Source organism: Dendropsophus ebraccatus, chromosome 12, assembly GCF_027789765.1.
Source record: "Dendropsophus ebraccatus isolate aDenEbr1 chromosome 12, aDenEbr1.pat, whole genome shotgun sequence".
NCBI lineage: Eukaryota > Metazoa > Chordata > Amphibia > Anura > Hylidae > Dendropsophus > Dendropsophus ebraccatus.
Genome location: NC_091465.1, coordinates 22678232 through 22697425, shown reverse-complemented (window position 1 = coordinate 22697425; position 19194 = coordinate 22678232). Strand labels below are relative to the sequence as shown.

General features: G+C 42.4%; 1 protein-coding gene across 3 annotated transcripts in view; it reads right to left on the bottom strand.

The window, feature by feature from the left end:
* Positions 1 to 19194, bottom strand: part of KAZN (kazrin, periplakin interacting protein) — a 153368-nt gene that overhangs the window by 16164 nt on the left and 118010 nt on the right. For 2 of the 3 annotated variants that reach the window (XM_069946534.1, XM_069946536.1), the window contains 2 exons: positions 4312 to 4482; positions 248 to 331 (listed from right to left, as the gene is read on the bottom strand). In XM_069946534.1, the coding sequence (XP_069802635.1) occupies positions 248 to 331; positions 4312 to 4482 (255 nt within the window). The remainder of the gene's footprint in view (positions 1 to 247; positions 332 to 4311; positions 4483 to 19194) is intronic. The other variant, XM_069946535.1, reaches the window with a different exon arrangement.

Sequence of the window (19194 nt, the reverse complement as noted above, 5' to 3'; positions counted from 1 at the left end):
CCTCCTCTGCTCTGTGCCACTGTCACCAACCCTTTGATTTCCATCAGTGTGTTAACAATCGTGTGAAGACGTCAGAAGATAAGGTGCATGTGTTAGCCATAACAATTGTGCAGGTTGATCCGATGGGGAAAAAAAAGGTGACAAACAAATTAAAAAAAGAAAAAAAAAGTGCACAAAAAATTGGATTAAAAAAAAGAACAGGGGAAAAAAAAAGAAGAGGTGTTTTCCCTAAGAACTTTAGTCTTACCGCTATCCCTCTTGTGGAGGGCTCCTTCTCAATGTAGTGATCAAAAACACGATATTCCTTTCTCTGGGCAACACACTTTGTTATCTGGAGAAACAGGTCACAAGCATGATAATCTAACTGGGATAGACTTCAATCTAAGCCACAAGATGGGGGATGGGAGAGCAGAGTTAAGAGACACGTTGAATGCATTGTTAGGGACATATGTGAGGCAGGAACACCAAAAACATTGAATTAAAAAAAAAAAAAAGTAACCCTTAACAGAAAAGAGAAATATACTTATATTAATGGTACTCTATGGTAAGCAGTCACTTTATGCTTGAGGAGGTGAGGACCAAAACTTAACTGTGCAAGAAGCTAATGGTTGTCTTCATCTAAATCTTGGCCAAGCAGTTCGAGAAGACTATGACCAGGTTCCTACTGATTTGTTTGACATAATCTGCTGATAGTTTCCCTTTTAAGATTATATGTCCCTGTAGCTTTCTACCTCCTCTTTCCAGGGACACTCTTCCTATTTCTGTAGGTCTCGCCGATTGAGAAGTTGAAGGGAATATGTAAATTAGCTCCTTAGGTGCACTGGGGGTGTTCCTCAGCCCCCAGCGCACCATTCCACCCGCTGTCTCCTAGAGTCACGCCTACCTATGCTTATGCACACCTTAAAATGCGTAGGTAGGCGTGGCTGTAGGAGGAGGCAGGTGGAACGGTGCACTGGGGGCCAGGGAACGCCCCCAGTGCACCTAAGGAGATCATTTACATATTCCCTTTAATTTAAGCTACTCGAAAACAGTGGGACATACAAAGATAAGAACAGCGACACAGGAAAGAGGAGGTAGGGGGCTACAGGGACAAATCAGGTAGGATTTCTTTTGCCCACAAGAGGAAATTAATCATCATATTGGGCAGATTAACTAGGACAAGTAGGCATGGATTAACAAGAAATCGGCATAGAATAATGGGGAAAGGGGATGTGGCTTGTGCTCCATGAACCACTCTCTATGGGGCTATTTTCAAGCGCTGAACAAGGCTACTATTGGCTAAATGTACAAATGTATTGCCTTGTTGCTGACAATCGGTTGACGGCACAGATTGCATAGGCGTAAACATTACCGTCTGTCAGCAGTGCGTATAAATGGGGGATATGCTGCCATCAATGATGTACGTAGACAGCCACATGAATGGCCCAGTGATTGTTAGAATGCCCTTTTACTCCCATTTACTGGCCAGTCTAAAGGGCCTTGGCATTAAGCATCGCCCAAGCAAATGGTGCTCCTATTGCCCATCTATCTTCCTATGTAAAAATAGTTCTAGTTGGATTTCCCCTGTTACATACTTGGAATATAAAGAGCTTATAGGAAGTGATTAGCGGAGGAGCTTACCTGGTGGATAAATGTACAATTAGCAAAAACATGAAAATCACAGAGTAATAGGACTTAATCATTGAGGCAAAATGTGCTCAAACTAGGGAGCGAAGACTCGGATCCGCTTTAAAAATATTTACAAAATTACAACCCGGGTGTAATTCTAGTTCATTTAGGACGTGGTGATGATGAGTGACAGGATGCACTATGAACAACACGCACTTTTAGCCATGTAGAAAATAATCAGGAGACAAAGTAATTACATGGATAATTGCATGAAATGTCGCCTTATTATGAACCAACTGAGCTCCAATTATCTTGGAGTTAATGCGGATCACTATAAAACATTCTGATTAAGATCTCAGCAAAAATGGCTCCTCTGGGAGCCCGGACTTCCAAGCTTACCTCAAGCGTTTTATGAGGAAGGTCTGTGCCAGATGCAAGTACCAGACCCCATTGGATCTGCCCTACATATTGGCTTGGAGAAATATTATACTATGAAGGGTGACGGTAACGTAGGGAGTAGAGATGAGCACAACTCGAGCATTCTTGAGTCGGATCAATTGGCATTTAAATTCCAATAGCTGAAGTTGTTTGATGCAGGCCAGTTGGATGCAGAGCGATAGGACTTTAACATGCTCATGTTGTACTCATCTCTTGTAGGGAAGCTAAAAACTAAAGCGTTAAAGGGTTGTCCAGTGAGTTATTAAGGGGTCAGGCTAGGTCAGAAAAAAAAATAAATTACCTGTCCAATCCCCTGTCGCTGCCATTACTGGATTCTCGACTTCCTAGTCCAATCTTGACCCAAAGGAAATACCCACTCACTATCACTCGCCAAGTGTTTTTTCTTGTGTTGAGAAAGTACTGTAAAGTGTTGATCAGTTTGAACAATGGGATGATGGAAGTGGTGGAGGATCGTGCAGAAGAAGCAATATTGCTTTTTCGACCCAGTCTGACCCCATTGAAAGGAAATATGTTGCTGGACGATACCTTTAATACTAACACTGTACACTACCTGACGGTTACTTATGCATGCTTAAGTAATGCTTATATACACACAGCACTGAGGACCAGGACCCCTAATTCAGGAAATCTATTGACTTTAACCTGGATAGTCTTGTTTTCATGATCTGACAGTGCTCCTATATAGAAGATAAAACCATTTACAATGAAGAGCACCGAAACCGATTTGCTGATCTGGTTTCAATGGTCCAGGAGTGTAGGAGGCAACACCTTTAATGACATACATACTTGACTATGATTCCTTCCCTCTTCTAGCAAAGGGGAGAATGATGCCCACAGATTGTAAACCTATTAGCATGATCTATATAATTTCGGTTGAAGTGTACAGGGAATCTTAGCCTTGATGTCAAAATAGCAGCCCATGTATGAAAGTGCATATGTGCCACTGAGGCAGTCCAGGTGGCTGTTGTCACCCCTGGGGAGAAATGGCCTAGTTTGGGTTGGTCTAACCCTTTGGCTAGAAACCACTGCGTCACACGTCTCAATCACTCATACAAGGATTTCTTGTAAATGTCAGCATGAACCCATTCAACTTGTATGAGTGATTGAGTTGAGTGATAAAGTATTTCCTGGTGGAGTGCTGTGTAGTCCCAGCCTTTATAGGACTTCTACCTTCAGAGGAATCAATGGGGTGCTGAATACCAAAGGGTCATGAAAAGAGTGTAAAAGAGAAAACAGGCACAAGACTATTTGGTCTGGGGTGGCAAAACCCAAAAAACACAAAGGGGACCTTTGCTATAGGGCCCCCATCTTCTGTATATATCAAGCTGTTATGCTATATCCAAAATTATTCTTTCTAGATGAGTGCCTCTTAATTTAGTCATGGCCACCAACATGTTATGTTTAGAGGATTTTCCTAGTATTTCACAGGTGATGAAATTATACTCATTGCATCGGGTATTATTACAAGTGTTCTTTGTATGTGATATCCTCAAAGAACTGTTCTTGATGACAATCTTGGAAGAAATGGATTTTAAGGGGCTTCATAAAATCAACTACATTGATAGTAGTCCAAATGTTGGACGACTGAAAAAGGTCTTAACCCTGATTTCCATGGATAGATCACACACAAAAAGGAACCATGGAATCCAACAAGGTCAACAATTTAACCTTTGCGGCCTTCTGACTAACAAAAAGTTTCTCTAAAAAGTAAGCCCCTTAAGAGGTCACATACTGTAGTGACCTCATAATACCTAAATTGGGGAGGCTATGACTGATTTTTCCAGGCCAAAACTGATAAAGATCAAGTAACAAGTCCCTACTATGTTAAAAGAAAAAAAGAAAACCAACCATTGGTTTATTGGTGACAACCAATAAAAACAAAGGTCTGACCAGTTTGTTTTATCCATTGCAGTCAGATGTATATAACAGACTAGAGAAGGTCTATTGGACTCTCGCAATGAATTTTGGTGCACAGTTTACAGTAAACTACCAGTCACCCTTCTGTTTGGCTGTAATACCTCAATGGTACTCCAACGTCCAGCAGTCGGGTATTGACTCGAACACTCTGGTGGTTGTGCACTGGTTACGGGTGACTGGATGTTAGAAACCGCACTGTATCTTCTTTTAAATGGTTCACAGTAGAGTGAAAAAAAAAATAATATATATATATATATATATATATATATATATATATATATATATATATATACATATATGTATATGTGAATATATATTATATCTCACCATTGCAAGCTCAGCTTCAAGCTCTTTGATCCGATTGTCCTTCAAGTCCAACTGTGACCGAAGAGAACTGGCATGGTCCGTTGCTTCCTTGGCCTGGCGCCGTAGCTCCCATTTTTCCCGCTCTAAAAGATCTTTTTCTTTTGCTAAAACCTTGACTGCATCTTCACTTTCCTGAAAGTAAGCAGAAAGGAATTACATGTAGGTGCTATTTACGGCAACATGTGTACTTTAGTGCTAGAAAACCAACATTGGTGAAGTTAGGGTCCCTGCACATGTGGGCCTTTCATTGTCTGTAAGAACGCAAGCTATGGAGAACTTACCCTGCAGGGCAAAATACTCAACTTTGTAAAGGGTTTTTACATAGGATGGGCTGTGAATGTGTGATTGGCGGACGTACCATATGCAACTTATTCATGCATTATTTTTGTCAGTATTTTTAGCCCAAACCAGGAGCGGAACATAAACAGAGAAAAGCTATACACCTTTTTCTGTGTTTTTTTTGGCTAAAAATACTGACCAAAATACATAGCCTGATGGGCAAACCTCTGACTTGTTTAACGTTTGGGTTCGGCCAAACCCAACCACTTGGCATTTGACTACCGGTGGCTGGGGGTATTTGATGCAGTCCTAGGACTGCTAGGAAAACACGGATACCTATGGCTGTATCAATGTTTTTCACGACTTCCTAGGTCTGCATTAAACACCTCCAGCCACCGGGAGTAAAATGCAAAGTGGTTGGGTTTGGCTGAACCCGAACGTTCAGCAAGTTTGTTCAACATTATTCTTTGAGGCTCCTAAACGTTCCTCCTCTGGGAAAGTGGTCTTCTTAGAGAAGAAGCCAACTGAAAATCAGATGGGAGATGGGAGAGTGGGGGTCGTCTTGAAGAGATGGTTCTTTGGAAAAGGTTCCACTATGTTGGCCACTCTTTGTTATTGTGGGCCCCCTAAAGATCCAGGGCCTGACTATTTCTGTTACCTCCGCACAGAGTATGGATGGCTATGCCCATGGGTTTTATCCCTTAAATAGACAATGATCCTAAAGACAAACAAAAAGGAGATGTGGCTGAAAATCTGATTGCAGACAATTAGGAAGTAAATGTGCAAATTCCAGAAGCGACGCAAACAATTTCGGGTCCTGTGGGCTCCCTGTACCGCCTCATTCAATTTCAGACAGTTCATCGAGGCGATGGGCTCCTGGGTATACAGCGTTACAACATTACTTGTCTCTCTTTCATTAAGTGGCGCAGGAAGAATGAATGAGATTGTGCCTTCAATTACACTGCCGGGCTTCAGCGAGTGACCTCAGTTACTTTATAGACAATGACCGGCTTCAAATTGACCATGTTAGAACCATCAATAATAGAAAAAAAAAACCCTATGCACAGCGCGTTTCATATTAATTTCCCCCTGCTTCTGAACGATCTACCAGTTAAGCTCAATATGCTGCATGAAGAGAGTGAATTCTCCCAGACTGGCTAATAAACAGGACGTGTGGCCCGTGTATATAAAGATGAGCGTCACACTGAGGAGGCGGCTATGCCGGGCACCAAACCGATAAACAGAAAAATACAGACCTATCAATCCCCTAATACTGATAATATCACTGAGGCGTGAGGCAATTACACATAAGTATTGTCGTTTTTTAGGTGCAAAATGGGACTGTGAAATGCATTGGCAGTGTATGCAACGGCAATTATAAGAATGGCGCTATGCCATTTGGGCTCCTGAAAAGGCTACGCAAGCTACAAAAAGGAAAGGAGAGGCTAGATTTGCAGGCACACTACTGTGTAAACGCTAAGGGTCACATTCCATGTTACTTTTCAGGTTCTTCACACTTTAATGACAAATACTGGAGGTTTCATTTCCAAGACTGCTCTGACCGACTGACTATATCTTGAACTGCCAGGATGCTGGGCGCCTACTGCATACGGGTAAGAATTATTTATAGGGAGGAATATTTTTTCGATGTAGATCCAGCATGCAATATTACATTTCTCCTATAGAGGCCGCTGCAGGGAAAATGTATAGCTAGACTCAAGTGATCATCAGGGGTTTGTAAACAGTCATAACGTCTTTTAAATGATAAACTCTATAAATTTGTGGTAAGGAAGAACTCGATGTGCACATCAGCTATAGAAGATAAGAAATCCTTAACATCCCTGTACATATATCCTACAAAGCAGGGAAGGGGAAGGTATGCATGCTGCAGCTCAGCCCAGTTTTTATTTAACTTAGGACAAACACATGATTTTTTAAGAGCCACCAGCTATCAAACAGGTGTCTGTTTTATAGCCCTATCAGCTGTCTGCCCCTATACTTTTTGGGATGTACACCTACATTATGACCCTCCTTTGAGTTGGATGACTATAGAGTGCAGACGGAAGGTATGCCATCTCTCCTGTGCCCGGGCTGCTGTAAACAATCACTGATCAATCTGTGCAGGAGAGTGGATTAAGTTCTGCAGTGGTAAAATGCCAAGCATGTAAAATGTGGAATGAAAGGATGATAGAAAACGGATTAGAGAACACCAAGGAAATTTCATGTTGCTAAGGAGGCTTTTTATATCAGCCAGTGAAGCATTAGTCCTCGGGTGAAGGGAACGGCTTCCAGATGTTCCAGGTTTATGTCATGTAAATAAAAATGATGAGCAGCTGCTATACACAACCTTGGAGGAGAGATTGCTAGCTAGGGAGGGGGAGAATATATATAATTTGATCACCAAATCAGAATAAAAAAAAATGTATAAAATTTTCACAAAGCCCAGCAGCAATATTCGGTATAAATGGTAAATCTACCTTACTGTGCAGTGTATATCTGCATGTCACTGCATAATAAAGCAGAAATGTCATTTATAACAGTAGATATGCTGGGTGACAACCAATATGACTCCTTCCCTGCCTATAAACATAGAATTGCCCAGAGCGAGATATCGAGGGTGATATGCAAAAAACAATAGACAAAGGTGACAAAACTGTCCTGTATAAGCCACAGCTCTAGAATAGTAAGTAGTGCGAGTACCAAAACCATAAACATATCTTTTCTATGCATGGCATAAAACCTAAGCTAGTAGACTTCAGATGTTGCCAGAATCATGTAGACCCTAAGCAGTGTGCCCGGTCAGTTACCAGCTGTAACTTCTCTCTTGACTGTCGATGCTACATAGACCTAGTGTACTCGCATGGATCGATCTGATCACCAACCAACATGTGCCTGCCCACCTATTCAAATGTGACAGTACATTCATTGGCAGATTAAATGTCCCCAGGCATGGCCAAGCCCACCAGGGCAGGACCACTTCCAGAAAAAAAAAATTACCCCCTCTGTGAAGTCCTCATATGGTAGGTGGCCCTTCTGTGCAGTCCCCATACAGTAGGTATGGTAGATGGGAAGGACACCACTCCAGCGGTGGGGTGGTGCATGAGGTGGGTAAGTCCAGTAGTAGGTAAATAGAAGAACCTGGCACTCACCAGTAGATTTGCTTATTTATTCAGGTGCATTAAAGCATCACAGTTACATACAGGACGCGTTTCGGCCATACATGGCCTTCATCAGCTAAGTCTACCTAGACTTAATAAGCAAATTACTGGCAAGTGCCGGGTCCTTCTATTTACCCATACAGTAGGGGGCTCAAGCTGTGCAGTCCCCATACGGTAGGTGGCCCCCTCTGTGCAGTCTCCATATAGAAAGTGTCCCACTCTGTGCCTGCCTCTAAAGTAAACTGCCCCCTGTGTAGTCCCCCAAAGTAGATGGTCCCCTGTGCTCACTTAACACACACTCCCCCGTTGCTGCTGCCTTCCTAGCATGACTCTCCTCCTTTGGTCTTCCGGCTCAGGCAGTGCATGTTAAGGGCCTTTTACACAGGCCAATTATCATGCAAAAAAATTGTTAAATCTTTCAAATGCAAATGATGTAAATGTATAAAATGTGTCAACGATCAAACGACCTGAGCTGACCTCAAAATCAGGGTAAACGCTAAATCTGTCACAGTATATACTGTAGATACGAACGCAACTACGAATCTTAAAGTCTTACAGACCTCCCGCATTTCAAGGACAGCCCTGCAGAAAGGCCAATCAGTCAGGCCAGTGCCACGTACCATCATGCAGTCTATGATCAGATGTGGGTGGTTTGGACGCCTCGGGCCCTAGGCAGCTGCCCAAACCACCCACATTATCATCATGTGGCACTGTCCATTGGCAGAGTCCTCCTCCATTCTGGCTCAGAGGGGCCCCCTGAGTAAGAGAGCCCACTCTAGGGTGTCCTAATAGCACAGATAGACATAGGATCTCCTTTTGACACAGCCCCTTTGAGAGAAAGTTATATTAATGGCAAGCTGCAAAGTTCTACGACACAATTGTTCGGTATATCGTAAGGAAAAGGTCATCCCTGTTTGCTAAGAGGGAACATTCGTGTGGGGGCAAAGATCTGGCATGTGAACACCAACAGGAATGGCTGGAAGGTAAGTAATTAGTGCAGGGAATTTTACACATAACCTGCTGCCACCTGTACATGGCACGGAGAGAGACGTCCAAATGGCGCAAGAGACTATGCTGAAAGGCTCTCTGTGCCCATTTACAGAGAATCGCTCCATTGTGTAGTGAAGTACTAATGCCTTTATTCACTATGGCCTAGAGCACAACAGCTGTACAGACACGCTCGCGTCTAAACTCAGTTTTCCTAATTTCAGAGAAAACTTCTTTTCTCACATATTGTGCATAGAACATTCTCCTGACGTGTGATATTGTACAATAAGACCAAGAATGAGAACAACCTGCTAAATTAAAGGGGGTCTCCCACCATTAGGCCTTACTTACACATCCTCCAAAGTTGTCCATGACTGCGGATCTGCAATCACGGATTAATTTAATGCCCATTGATTTCTATTGTGCTATTCACACATTCCGTTTTTTCATCTAGTTAGTGAAAGAAAAAGGATATGTCCTAGCGCGGATCGTAAATGGCCAATAGAAGTGTATGGGATCCATGTTTTTCACAAATCTAAGCAAACTTAAATTTTTTTTTTTAACAGTTTAACATTTATGGAGATGCGGATGGAATTACCGACTATTTTTCACGGATCACAAGTAAAAATAGCGGAGCTGAAAAATTACAAGTGTGAACAAGGCCTTGAAGTGAGGGCACATGGCTAGGACTGAGTGAGTATACAGTTACATCTGCTTTGAACTGAACAGCATCACATAAGGTGATTATCAGATGTCCTAAAAAGTCCCCAGGAAGATATTCTAGATACGACCCCCACTTCTCAAGATAGAAACACCCCTTCAAGCCTCATTTACACATAGGACATTTTTCAAACAGAGCTTTGGAAAAAAAAATTATGCAGTGCAGTGGATTTGCCTATGGATGCCTCAGGGGGTAAGAACAAGGAAAAATCAACATTTGACTACACTAAACGTTATACATTAGTATCCCAGGTCACCTCTCACTTTTGTGAGAGAAGCATGCCCTTCAATGGCCATTCCAATTGCCCTTCATGCCTGCCAACAAACTGTCAAGCCAAAGTCGTTGGTACACCCCTTCCCCACCAAAAAATACAAACAAAAATTATGTACACACCAAACGTACAGTGGATAGGGAGGAGGGAAAAAAGGTGGAGGAAAGGGGGGGGGGGGTGCAGCTTCAGTCTCTAAGTGTGTGAGAGAGACCTGAAAACAGTAAAGACAGACGGGGAAAAAAAACAAAAAAAAAAAACTTTCAGCAAGGTAATAAAACTATTCTGTAAGCAAAGCTCAAAAACAAGGGGAGGGGGGATGAGGAAGAGGGAGATGTAGCTGCAAACTCACTCTCTGTTGCATGATGTCAAAGAGGAGGAGCATAAGACATGAGTCATCTAATTGGTTGATTTTGGTTACACAGGTACAATTTTTTTTTTTCGTTTGCATCAAGCCACGGGTGTTTTTGTACTATACAGCGTTTCCTAATCTGAGGCTCGAGAGCTGGTGCAAAACTACAACACCCACGAAGCCGTGACCACCAAAGAGAGCCACAGACTGAGGAAGACAAAGCTCTAAGGGGAACATACTGGAACCGTGCATTATTTAGGCAATAACTTTCCTCCACAGTTCTCTTCATCAGGTGGCTTATAACACCGTATCGGACAGATGCTGCCGGTATGGCTCGCAGCTGACCGATGAGCCTCACAGTGACGAGCCAGCCAATTATAAAGTGCCCAACCACAATGCCAGCAGCCGAGGCGATAAGACGGCGAACGTCTCCGCATACGTTGTGATATCATTAGCGCTTCAAGTGGGTTTCCTGAATTTAAACAACTTTAATTAGTTTGTGGATTCGCTTCAGCAACTTTTATTAAAAACCTTGCTTTCCTATTCATTCCGGATTCTGCTGCTCTGCTGTGCATTCATCGGTGCAGACAGATTTGTTCCATTTTTTTTTCCCTTCTTTGCCCGGGGAGATGACACCAAGCTGCTCTCTGGATATTCCGCTATCCATTTACACAGGATGCGGAGAAGCTCATTCGTATCCCAGGGCAACAACATTAACATGGCTGCCTGATGAATTGAATGCATTAGTGGAAGAGCAGAAGCCAGCCGCCAACCCAATACATTAAAGGTGAGGCGTAATTGTCCTATAAACAACCGCAGCATCAATGTGGACGGCTGAAACAAAAAAGCATAAAAACACTCATCTGTCACACACTGTTTTTCTTGCATTATTTTTAAAGTGATATACCCCTGAACTAGACTAATACAGAGACATTTATTGTTAGACAGGATGGTGCGGCTGTGAAAATACATGTCCATAGAATTCTACTGCTATATACAGAATGTGGCATACAATTATTTTTGTAAAAATTTTTTAACAAAAGTCTGAATAAAATGTTAGGATGATACAGGATTAGTCATGTCAAGCTGCTCCTACCTCAGTAACTTTCCATGACTGGGTATTATTGAGTCCTTATAATACTCTAAACCTTACAAATAAAGACGACACCATGTGGATTTTAAAATCGGCCACAGCAGCGGAATTTTTATTACAAACAAGACATCCAAATATATAACCATAAATAACAGTATAACATTCTACGGCGGAGGTGGTCCTTGAAGCCCCAAAAATTGCCATTGGCGGTCACCTCCAATTACACCCACCCACAGGTTGACCTCCAGCCGGTAAACACTTGCTTGGAGGCATAACATTAACACCTGCGGGCCCCAAAATTCCTTTTTACCCCATCCGGGGTTAAATTCCACAAGCCACCAGATTTCCTGTGACCGCCAACCCACACTCTAAGTGCTTAACTAGGGAACCCAACGCTGGTTCCATTTCACAATTCCCTCCACTCCGAATTATCTCCAACCGACTCCGAGGACCCCCCCACGCCCCAGCTGCTGCAACAAACTGTACCCCGCTGCCCAGATTAAAAATCCACAAACCCATACACACCCCAAACCTAATTACCGAACCTGACAACCGGGCGGGTGGGTGGGGGTTGTCAGATCTTTATAGTGCTAACTGCAAGTGAATAATCACACCCACTTTTCCTTACCTTTTATATCAATCCACCCCCCTTATCAACCCCCCCCCTTTTACTCTCCCCACCTTTGACTTGACCAATGACAGTATCATGTCAGTATTTTTCACCTACTTTTATACTAATTAACCACATAATCGGTGTCAGCCTGGTTACTAGGGAAATACTACCTAGCAACCACATATAAACTCCAGAGCCACTCCCTCATATAAAGAAATGCAGCGCTAAGGGGCATTCACATGTTCCATGTATGGTCCTTAAATACGGACGATGTATGACGGAATGGGCTTCTGAGTTCCTGCCATCATCATTCATTATGATGCTGGGTGGTCCTAAATGGTTTAAAATCCCTGCGCTACCATACTGACACAGCATGGATGAATGAATGATAATACTGGGAACTTTGAAATCCATTCCGTAGCACACAGTTTATATTATATATATATATATATATATATATATATATATATATATATATATATATATTATATATATATATATATATATATATATATATATATATATATATATATACATACACACACACACACACAAGGAACTGTACAGTGCATGCACACTTGCCTAAAAAAGCCCCACCCCCTAAGAACCAGAAGTCACTACACTGGAATAGGAAAGTATTGTTTTATTTTATTTTTTTAGCAACCCCCTCCCCCACCACCACCGACATATAACAATTTTGTAAACCCAGGAATATCACTTTAAGAACAATCTCACTATTATCCCTCATAGTAAAGAGCACATTTTGATATTTTTTTTGTTGTTGTTTTATTCTTTGTGATTGGCAGTGGAACCCATTGAGCGTGGGTGTGATAGAATAGAGGGTATGAGACAACCTTGGATTCCCCACAACAGGTTACAGCTATGGCGGCCACCATGATACATAGTAATGCCACCATGATACATAGGTTGGGCAATCATGGCAGAATTCATCACTGAGCACATGGTTTTGCTTTAGAAGCAATAAAAAGAACCGGGTTGCAAGAAACATCTTCATAAGATATTGTAATCTGTTCTAACACGCTGTGCGCTCCTCACAGTCTCCTCCGAGCAATACAATGAATATTTTTTTTATTGCTATTGCTAGTCAGGATACTGAGCAGCCAATCCTGTTTGCCTCTGGCTTTCATTGCAAGGCATGATGGGATACAGACTGCTCCAGGAAAAGCATCGCAAGTAAAGTTCACGATTATAGTTTTCACATAAATATTCAGAGTTTTATTAATAGGTTATAATGGTGTACAGCTGTCTGTAGCGACGGCTGGGGTAACCATGAAGGGGACACAACACTTTAAGGAGCGGCACCGACCATTTATTGTGCTGAATATCGGGGCTCACAGGCATCACACATTCATGAGCAATCCTTGGAATACCCCATTAATACAAAGGTCCTGAAGACGCCTTTCAAAAATATTTTCAGGATTTTCAGAAAATTGCAATCATGTTGCCCTACGAAGGCAAAAACCCAACAACAAAGAGGACAACAACCTACAAACGTATGCACTGTATATATGTATATTTTTTATGTCAAAAAGATGATAATCTAATGTAAAGTGGAAGTGGAGCGACTGGCCAAAAGGTACCTGGCTAAAGAGGGATCAGTTATTGCCTCAATGGGGGTCTGGTGACACAACCCTGTATGTGTATACTGCCACCCAATGGACAAGCAAAGAAACCTAAACAGAATTTGTACAAGTGACTGACCCCAAGGTCTAATAGGACTTCTACTAGACCAGTGCTTCTCAATTCCAGTCCTCAGGCCTCACAAACAGGTCATGTTTTGAGGATATCCCATACAAAGAACACCTGATGCATGGATTATAATTATATGACCTTGAAATACTAAGGAAATCATCAAAACATGACCTGTTGAGGATTCCGGAGGACTGGAATTGAAAAGCACCGGACTAGACCATTGGTCTCTTTTATTGTGTCAGTCTCGGCCCAGCAGAGGGTCCCTGAAAATCTGGTCAGTGGCTTTTATTTAAAGGGAACCTATAGTTTTGAACAAATAAAATGTTATAGAGCAAGAGGAACTAAGCAGCTTGATATAAAGTGTGTTGGGAAAAGATTCAGTATAACTTGTATTTTATTAATTTACAATCTCTTTTCATTCAGGGCTTAGGAGTCCGGTGGGCAGTCCTAATCAGTAACTGCCTAGTTTCTCAAAGATAGGGCCACCCACCAGACTCCTAGGCCTAGAATGGGATTTCAATCAATACCTTATAACACAAATCTGCTTAGCGCCTTCTGTTCTAGTACATGATCGAAAAACATTTTCATGGGGATGGTTCCCTTTAAATGCAATATGGTCTCTTCTTGGGTTCTATAAAATTCTATGATTGTACTGGATGTTCAGGAGATGACAGATCTCCTGCAGAAATTATTTCATGCCCAGGTAGAGTAAATGTGCTAATACACAGTGTGTTTGGAATGAGCCGAGGTGTGAATAAAATTATATATGGGATACAAGTTGAATTTTTTGGAGCTTCCAAAATGTGTTATAAATTAATTGGGGCATGCCGGTATAATTCCATCTGGTTACACGGAAACGATTATAGGGAATTGTCCACTAATGTAATCCACATTTACAAAAAATTCATACTGCATGACCAAAGCACTTGTATCCCCATAGGCGATTACGTTCAGTCTGAATTAGGATTTGTTTTGTCTAAACCTCAACCAGTCAATTTAGGCAAGAAGGGGGAACCATCTAATATGTATGGGGAGCACTTTCGGGAGCCAAAAGTGGATTCCAAACGGAGGGTGCAGGACTATCCCACTGAAATTTGGGGACAAGAAAATACCGTAATTTGTATCATTTCGATAGCTGGATGGGATGCTCAATTGTGTCAGAAGACCGAAATTAGTGTCCTATGCAAAGTAAGACTGAGGAAAAATGTATGTATGCGGCAAAAGTAAAAGCGTCAGCTGTTTATTGCCTTTAATTCATTCTCGAGTGTTTACGCTCTTGAAACTGACAAGAGTAGGCGACGCTCTGATTATAAATGGCTAAGGTGTACAAAGCCGGTTAGGTAATATCGCTAATGTCATTTACCAATTAAGAGCTTTTAGAAGAGTAGAAGGAATAGAACGACCTGGTTTTGGCCGGGCTTCATCAGCTAATAGACAACCCTGGAGAATAACAATAGGAAAAGGGACTGCTCCTTAAAGGGCCCAGGCATAGATGGGGAAAAGAAGTTAGCATTTTAGAACTGACTATATACAATAAATAAGTCGGCTGGTAACGCACTGAAGATAACTCATAAGAAGTACTGCCCGTAGCAGTAAAAAGGGCATGCATTGGCATTCTGTAGGTGCCTACTATATCCCTGTTCTGTATAATGTCAGTGTCTGTTTAATCATGTCCTAAGGCTTCATATCAAAGTCACTGAAATAGCCGTGTAACGATAGGTAAACTCTCCTTTTGAAGAGCTGTCTAGGTTGGTTTACATTACCATTCATGACCTAAGGCTTCTTTATTAAAGTCAAACACTGACATGAGAGGTATTGCTACCTCTAAAAGGTGGCACCAGAGAGCTGCTTTCCATATCCTTCTTCCAGAATTCCCAGTGGAGCATAAGTCTTCACACATCTTCATGGCACTCTCCTCAAGAAGAAACATTATCCACCTAAGGCCTTTTTACAGAGAGATTGCTCTGTACTGATGAGGGGCAATAACCCAGAAACAGCTATCTGCAGATGGGTAAACACTCCTTCTGTAGAACTCTCTGGCTTAGCTTACATTCCCAGTTGTGTCCTAAGGCTTCTTACACAGACTTTCGGTGGTGACATCAGAGAGCTGCTTTGCAGATACTTTTTTTCCGAAACTATCTATGAATCATGAATGACCTACAGGTCTCCACTAGTGTTGAGCGAACTTGCCGAACTGTTGAGGATCAGCAATGTTCTCTGAACCAGGGCTGTGGAGTCAGTAAGCCGCAACTCCGACTCCTGAATCTAATCAGGACCGACTCAGACTCCTTCATAAATGACCGGTCAGATACCAGGGGAGTTATTTATCACACTGGCTCAGCAGCTTCTCCCTAATGTCCTACATAATCATGGTGCAACTTCTGAGTGAATAAAGGAATACTGTATATAAAGCAGCTTCTCCTGTGTGTGCAGTGGATGCAGCAAGTCTCCAGCCTCCATATCCTGAACTACTCACAACTAGACTAGATGGAGCAGGTGGTCTTTTCCTGCTGACAGTCTTCTATGTTTCTAACTAAATATTCACCATACACAAAGAACCACTGCTAACAATGCCAGATACCTGTGATACAGAGGGGTCGCACATCGTAATGTTGAGGAGCACTGTGGGGGCACGCAATAGCACACACACACAGCCTGAACAGCCATAACATACACACACAGCCTGCTGCAGCCATAGCGCACACACAATCTGCTGCAGCCATAGCGCGCGCGCACACACACACACACGCAGCTGCAGCCATAGCGCACACACACACACACACGCACGCACGCAGCTGCAGCCATAGAACGTTGCGGAACCTGCACAGTTTGGCAAGTTTGCTTAATACTAGTCTCCACATATCTTAATACTACTCTCCTCAAGGTGAAACATTAGCTCTTTGGTTCCATCAATATGACAAAGTGTCAGGGAGGCAATAGAAATATGTGAGGCAGTTCCGTCACTAGGCTTTTTTTGGAGACAGCATGGTTGGCCCATTATAGTCAATGGGCAACAATGAAGCTGGTCAAAAAAAGCTGAATTGGCCAGTTAAGGCGCTAGTCTTTGAGTCGGGCTTACAGTGTATTCTTATATGCTTTAGACATGATCTGTGATTTTCACACCTCGTGTTTTCTGAAAATCCATTAACTTTCAAGGCCTCCATATTGAACCAGATTTAAAAAGGCAACTAGACATTTATGGTATGGCCGCCTGTCAAAAAAAAGACAGCGTCACCCGTTCCTTTAGAATAGAAGAAAAGAAAAAGTTGCATTTGCTGAAAAGCCGCAATTAATTTCTATCAATATTCATTCCTTCCTTCGGGTCCACCAACACTTGATCAGACCCACACGTCTCATTGAGAATATAAATCACTACGTTTCTCAGTGTAATGGCCTATAATGGATTTCTTCTCCATTCAGCTCCATTATATTGTACAGACAGGCAGAAATAATGGAGGAAACACAATGAAAACTAATTGTCACTCGCGTGTGTCACGTATAGTAAAGGTATTCGGCGTATTTCCTGCAGTATGTGATACAATGTTGCCCTCGTAACTCTTAGTCTTTAGGAAGCCATTGTCACAAAAATGTTTATCGACTCGTCTGAAACGGTAAATTGCATTGTGCGCACAATGGAGAGGACTGCACTTATGGTAACGCTTACTAGTGGGAGGTCGGAGGTGGTCACTGCTTATCTAGCCTCATAACAAATGGAGTCGGTAGCAATTCATAAAATGAGGAAAATTCACATACACTGAATAGCAGGTATATTAGAGACCCCTATCTGGCAGCGAAATGGATCTCCGCTAAACTTCTGCAGGAATATCGGTCCATGCAGACAGGATCCCTTGCATAATAGATGTAGGTACTTGCATGATCTGAACAGCCCAATCTAACTTATCCCAGAAATGTCTAAAGGATTAAAGTGTACCTGTCGTTTATTTTTTTTTGCAGAAATCAATAGTACAGGCAATTTTAAGAAACTTTGTAATTGGGTTTATTAGGCGAAAAATGCATTTTTATAATGAGAAAGCAGTTTGAAGCTCTCCCCCCGTCTTCATTGTTCTCTATGGGGAGGGGAGGCAGGGGATGAGGCACCAAAGCAGGACAACAAAGAGTTAATTTACAGCTACATCACCGGCTATCTCCTCTAACAGTCAGCACTGACCTCTCTGACCTCTGAATACCGCTTTCACACAGGTCCCGCTGTGTAATCCTTTGTTCTCTGCTGCAGACTCATCTCCCTCCTCCCCCTCCCCTCTCCATAGATTACACAGGGCCCGACTGATGTAAAAGAGTCGAAATTTCCTGATAATGAGCAGTGGATGAGAGAGAGGAGGGGGGGGGGGGAGAGACCTGGGGATAGTCTTTTTGAATGCAGATAATGGCATATTTGCCTGATAAACCCAATTACAAAGTTTCTTAAAATTGTCTGTACTATTGATTTCTGCAAAAAAAAAAAAAATACAACAGTGACACTTTAAGATGTCGTATGAAAGGAAATGGTAACACCCAGTTGTCAATCTATTCATAAATTTCCAGGAATTCTGAACAGAAGACTTTCGGGAAATATGCTCTTGAATGGTTATTTCATAGGGAACATAATATCAGGAAAGATCTCACAGATCCTGGTGTTTTAAGTAACTTTTCAGCATAAGTAGTCGTGTGTGTATAAGGAGTCCAACTATGTTCAGTCATTATATAACATTTTCAGATTTCAGGCTTTGCCCCTATTTTTCAGTCGTCTCTGAGCTGAGTGGGTTTAGCCTGCCCTCTATGATGTCCTCCATACAGTGCAAATGAAGGGATCCTGCTCTTCCATGTCTCTATACACAGCCTCCAAAGAAAAAGCTGCAAAGAGGACATTATAGAGCAACACAATGTAAGCTAATACTAATACTCAAAGTAAACTGTTGTACTTTGTCTGCAGTCTTTGCCTGCTTCTGCCTTACTTCAGCTATCCCCTGATAAGTGGAAAAGGAGGCATTTTTTTCTGATAAGATATACACTCACCGGTCACTTTATTAGGTACACCATGCTAGTAACGGGTTGGACCCCCTTTTGCCTTCAGAACTGCCTCAATTCTTCGTGGCATAGATACAACAAGGTGCTGGAAGCATTCCTCAGAGATTTTGGTCCATATTGACATGATGGCATCACACAGTTGCCGCAGATTTGTCGGCTGCACATCCATGATGCGAATCTCGCGTTCCACCACATCCCAAAGATGCTCTATTGGATTGAGATCTGGTGACTGTGGAGGCCATTTGAGTACAGTGAACTCATTGTCATGTTCAAGCAGAAATCGAGACTCATCAGACCAGGCAACGTTTTTCCAATCTTCTACTGTCCAATTTCGATGAGCTTGTGCGAATTGTAGCCTCAGTTTCCTGTTCTTAGCTGAAAGGAGTGGCACCCGGTGTGGTCTTCTGCTGCTGTAGCCCATCTGCCTCAAAGTTGGACGTACTGTGCGTTCAGAGATGCTCTTCTGCCTACCTTGGTTGTAACGGTTGGCTATTTGAGTCACTGTTGCCTTTCTATCAGCTCGAACCAGTCTGCCCATTCTCCTCTGACCTCTGGCATCAACAAGGCATTTCCGCCCACAGAACTGCCGCTCACTGGATGTTTTTTCTTTTTCGGACCATTCTCTGTAAACCCTA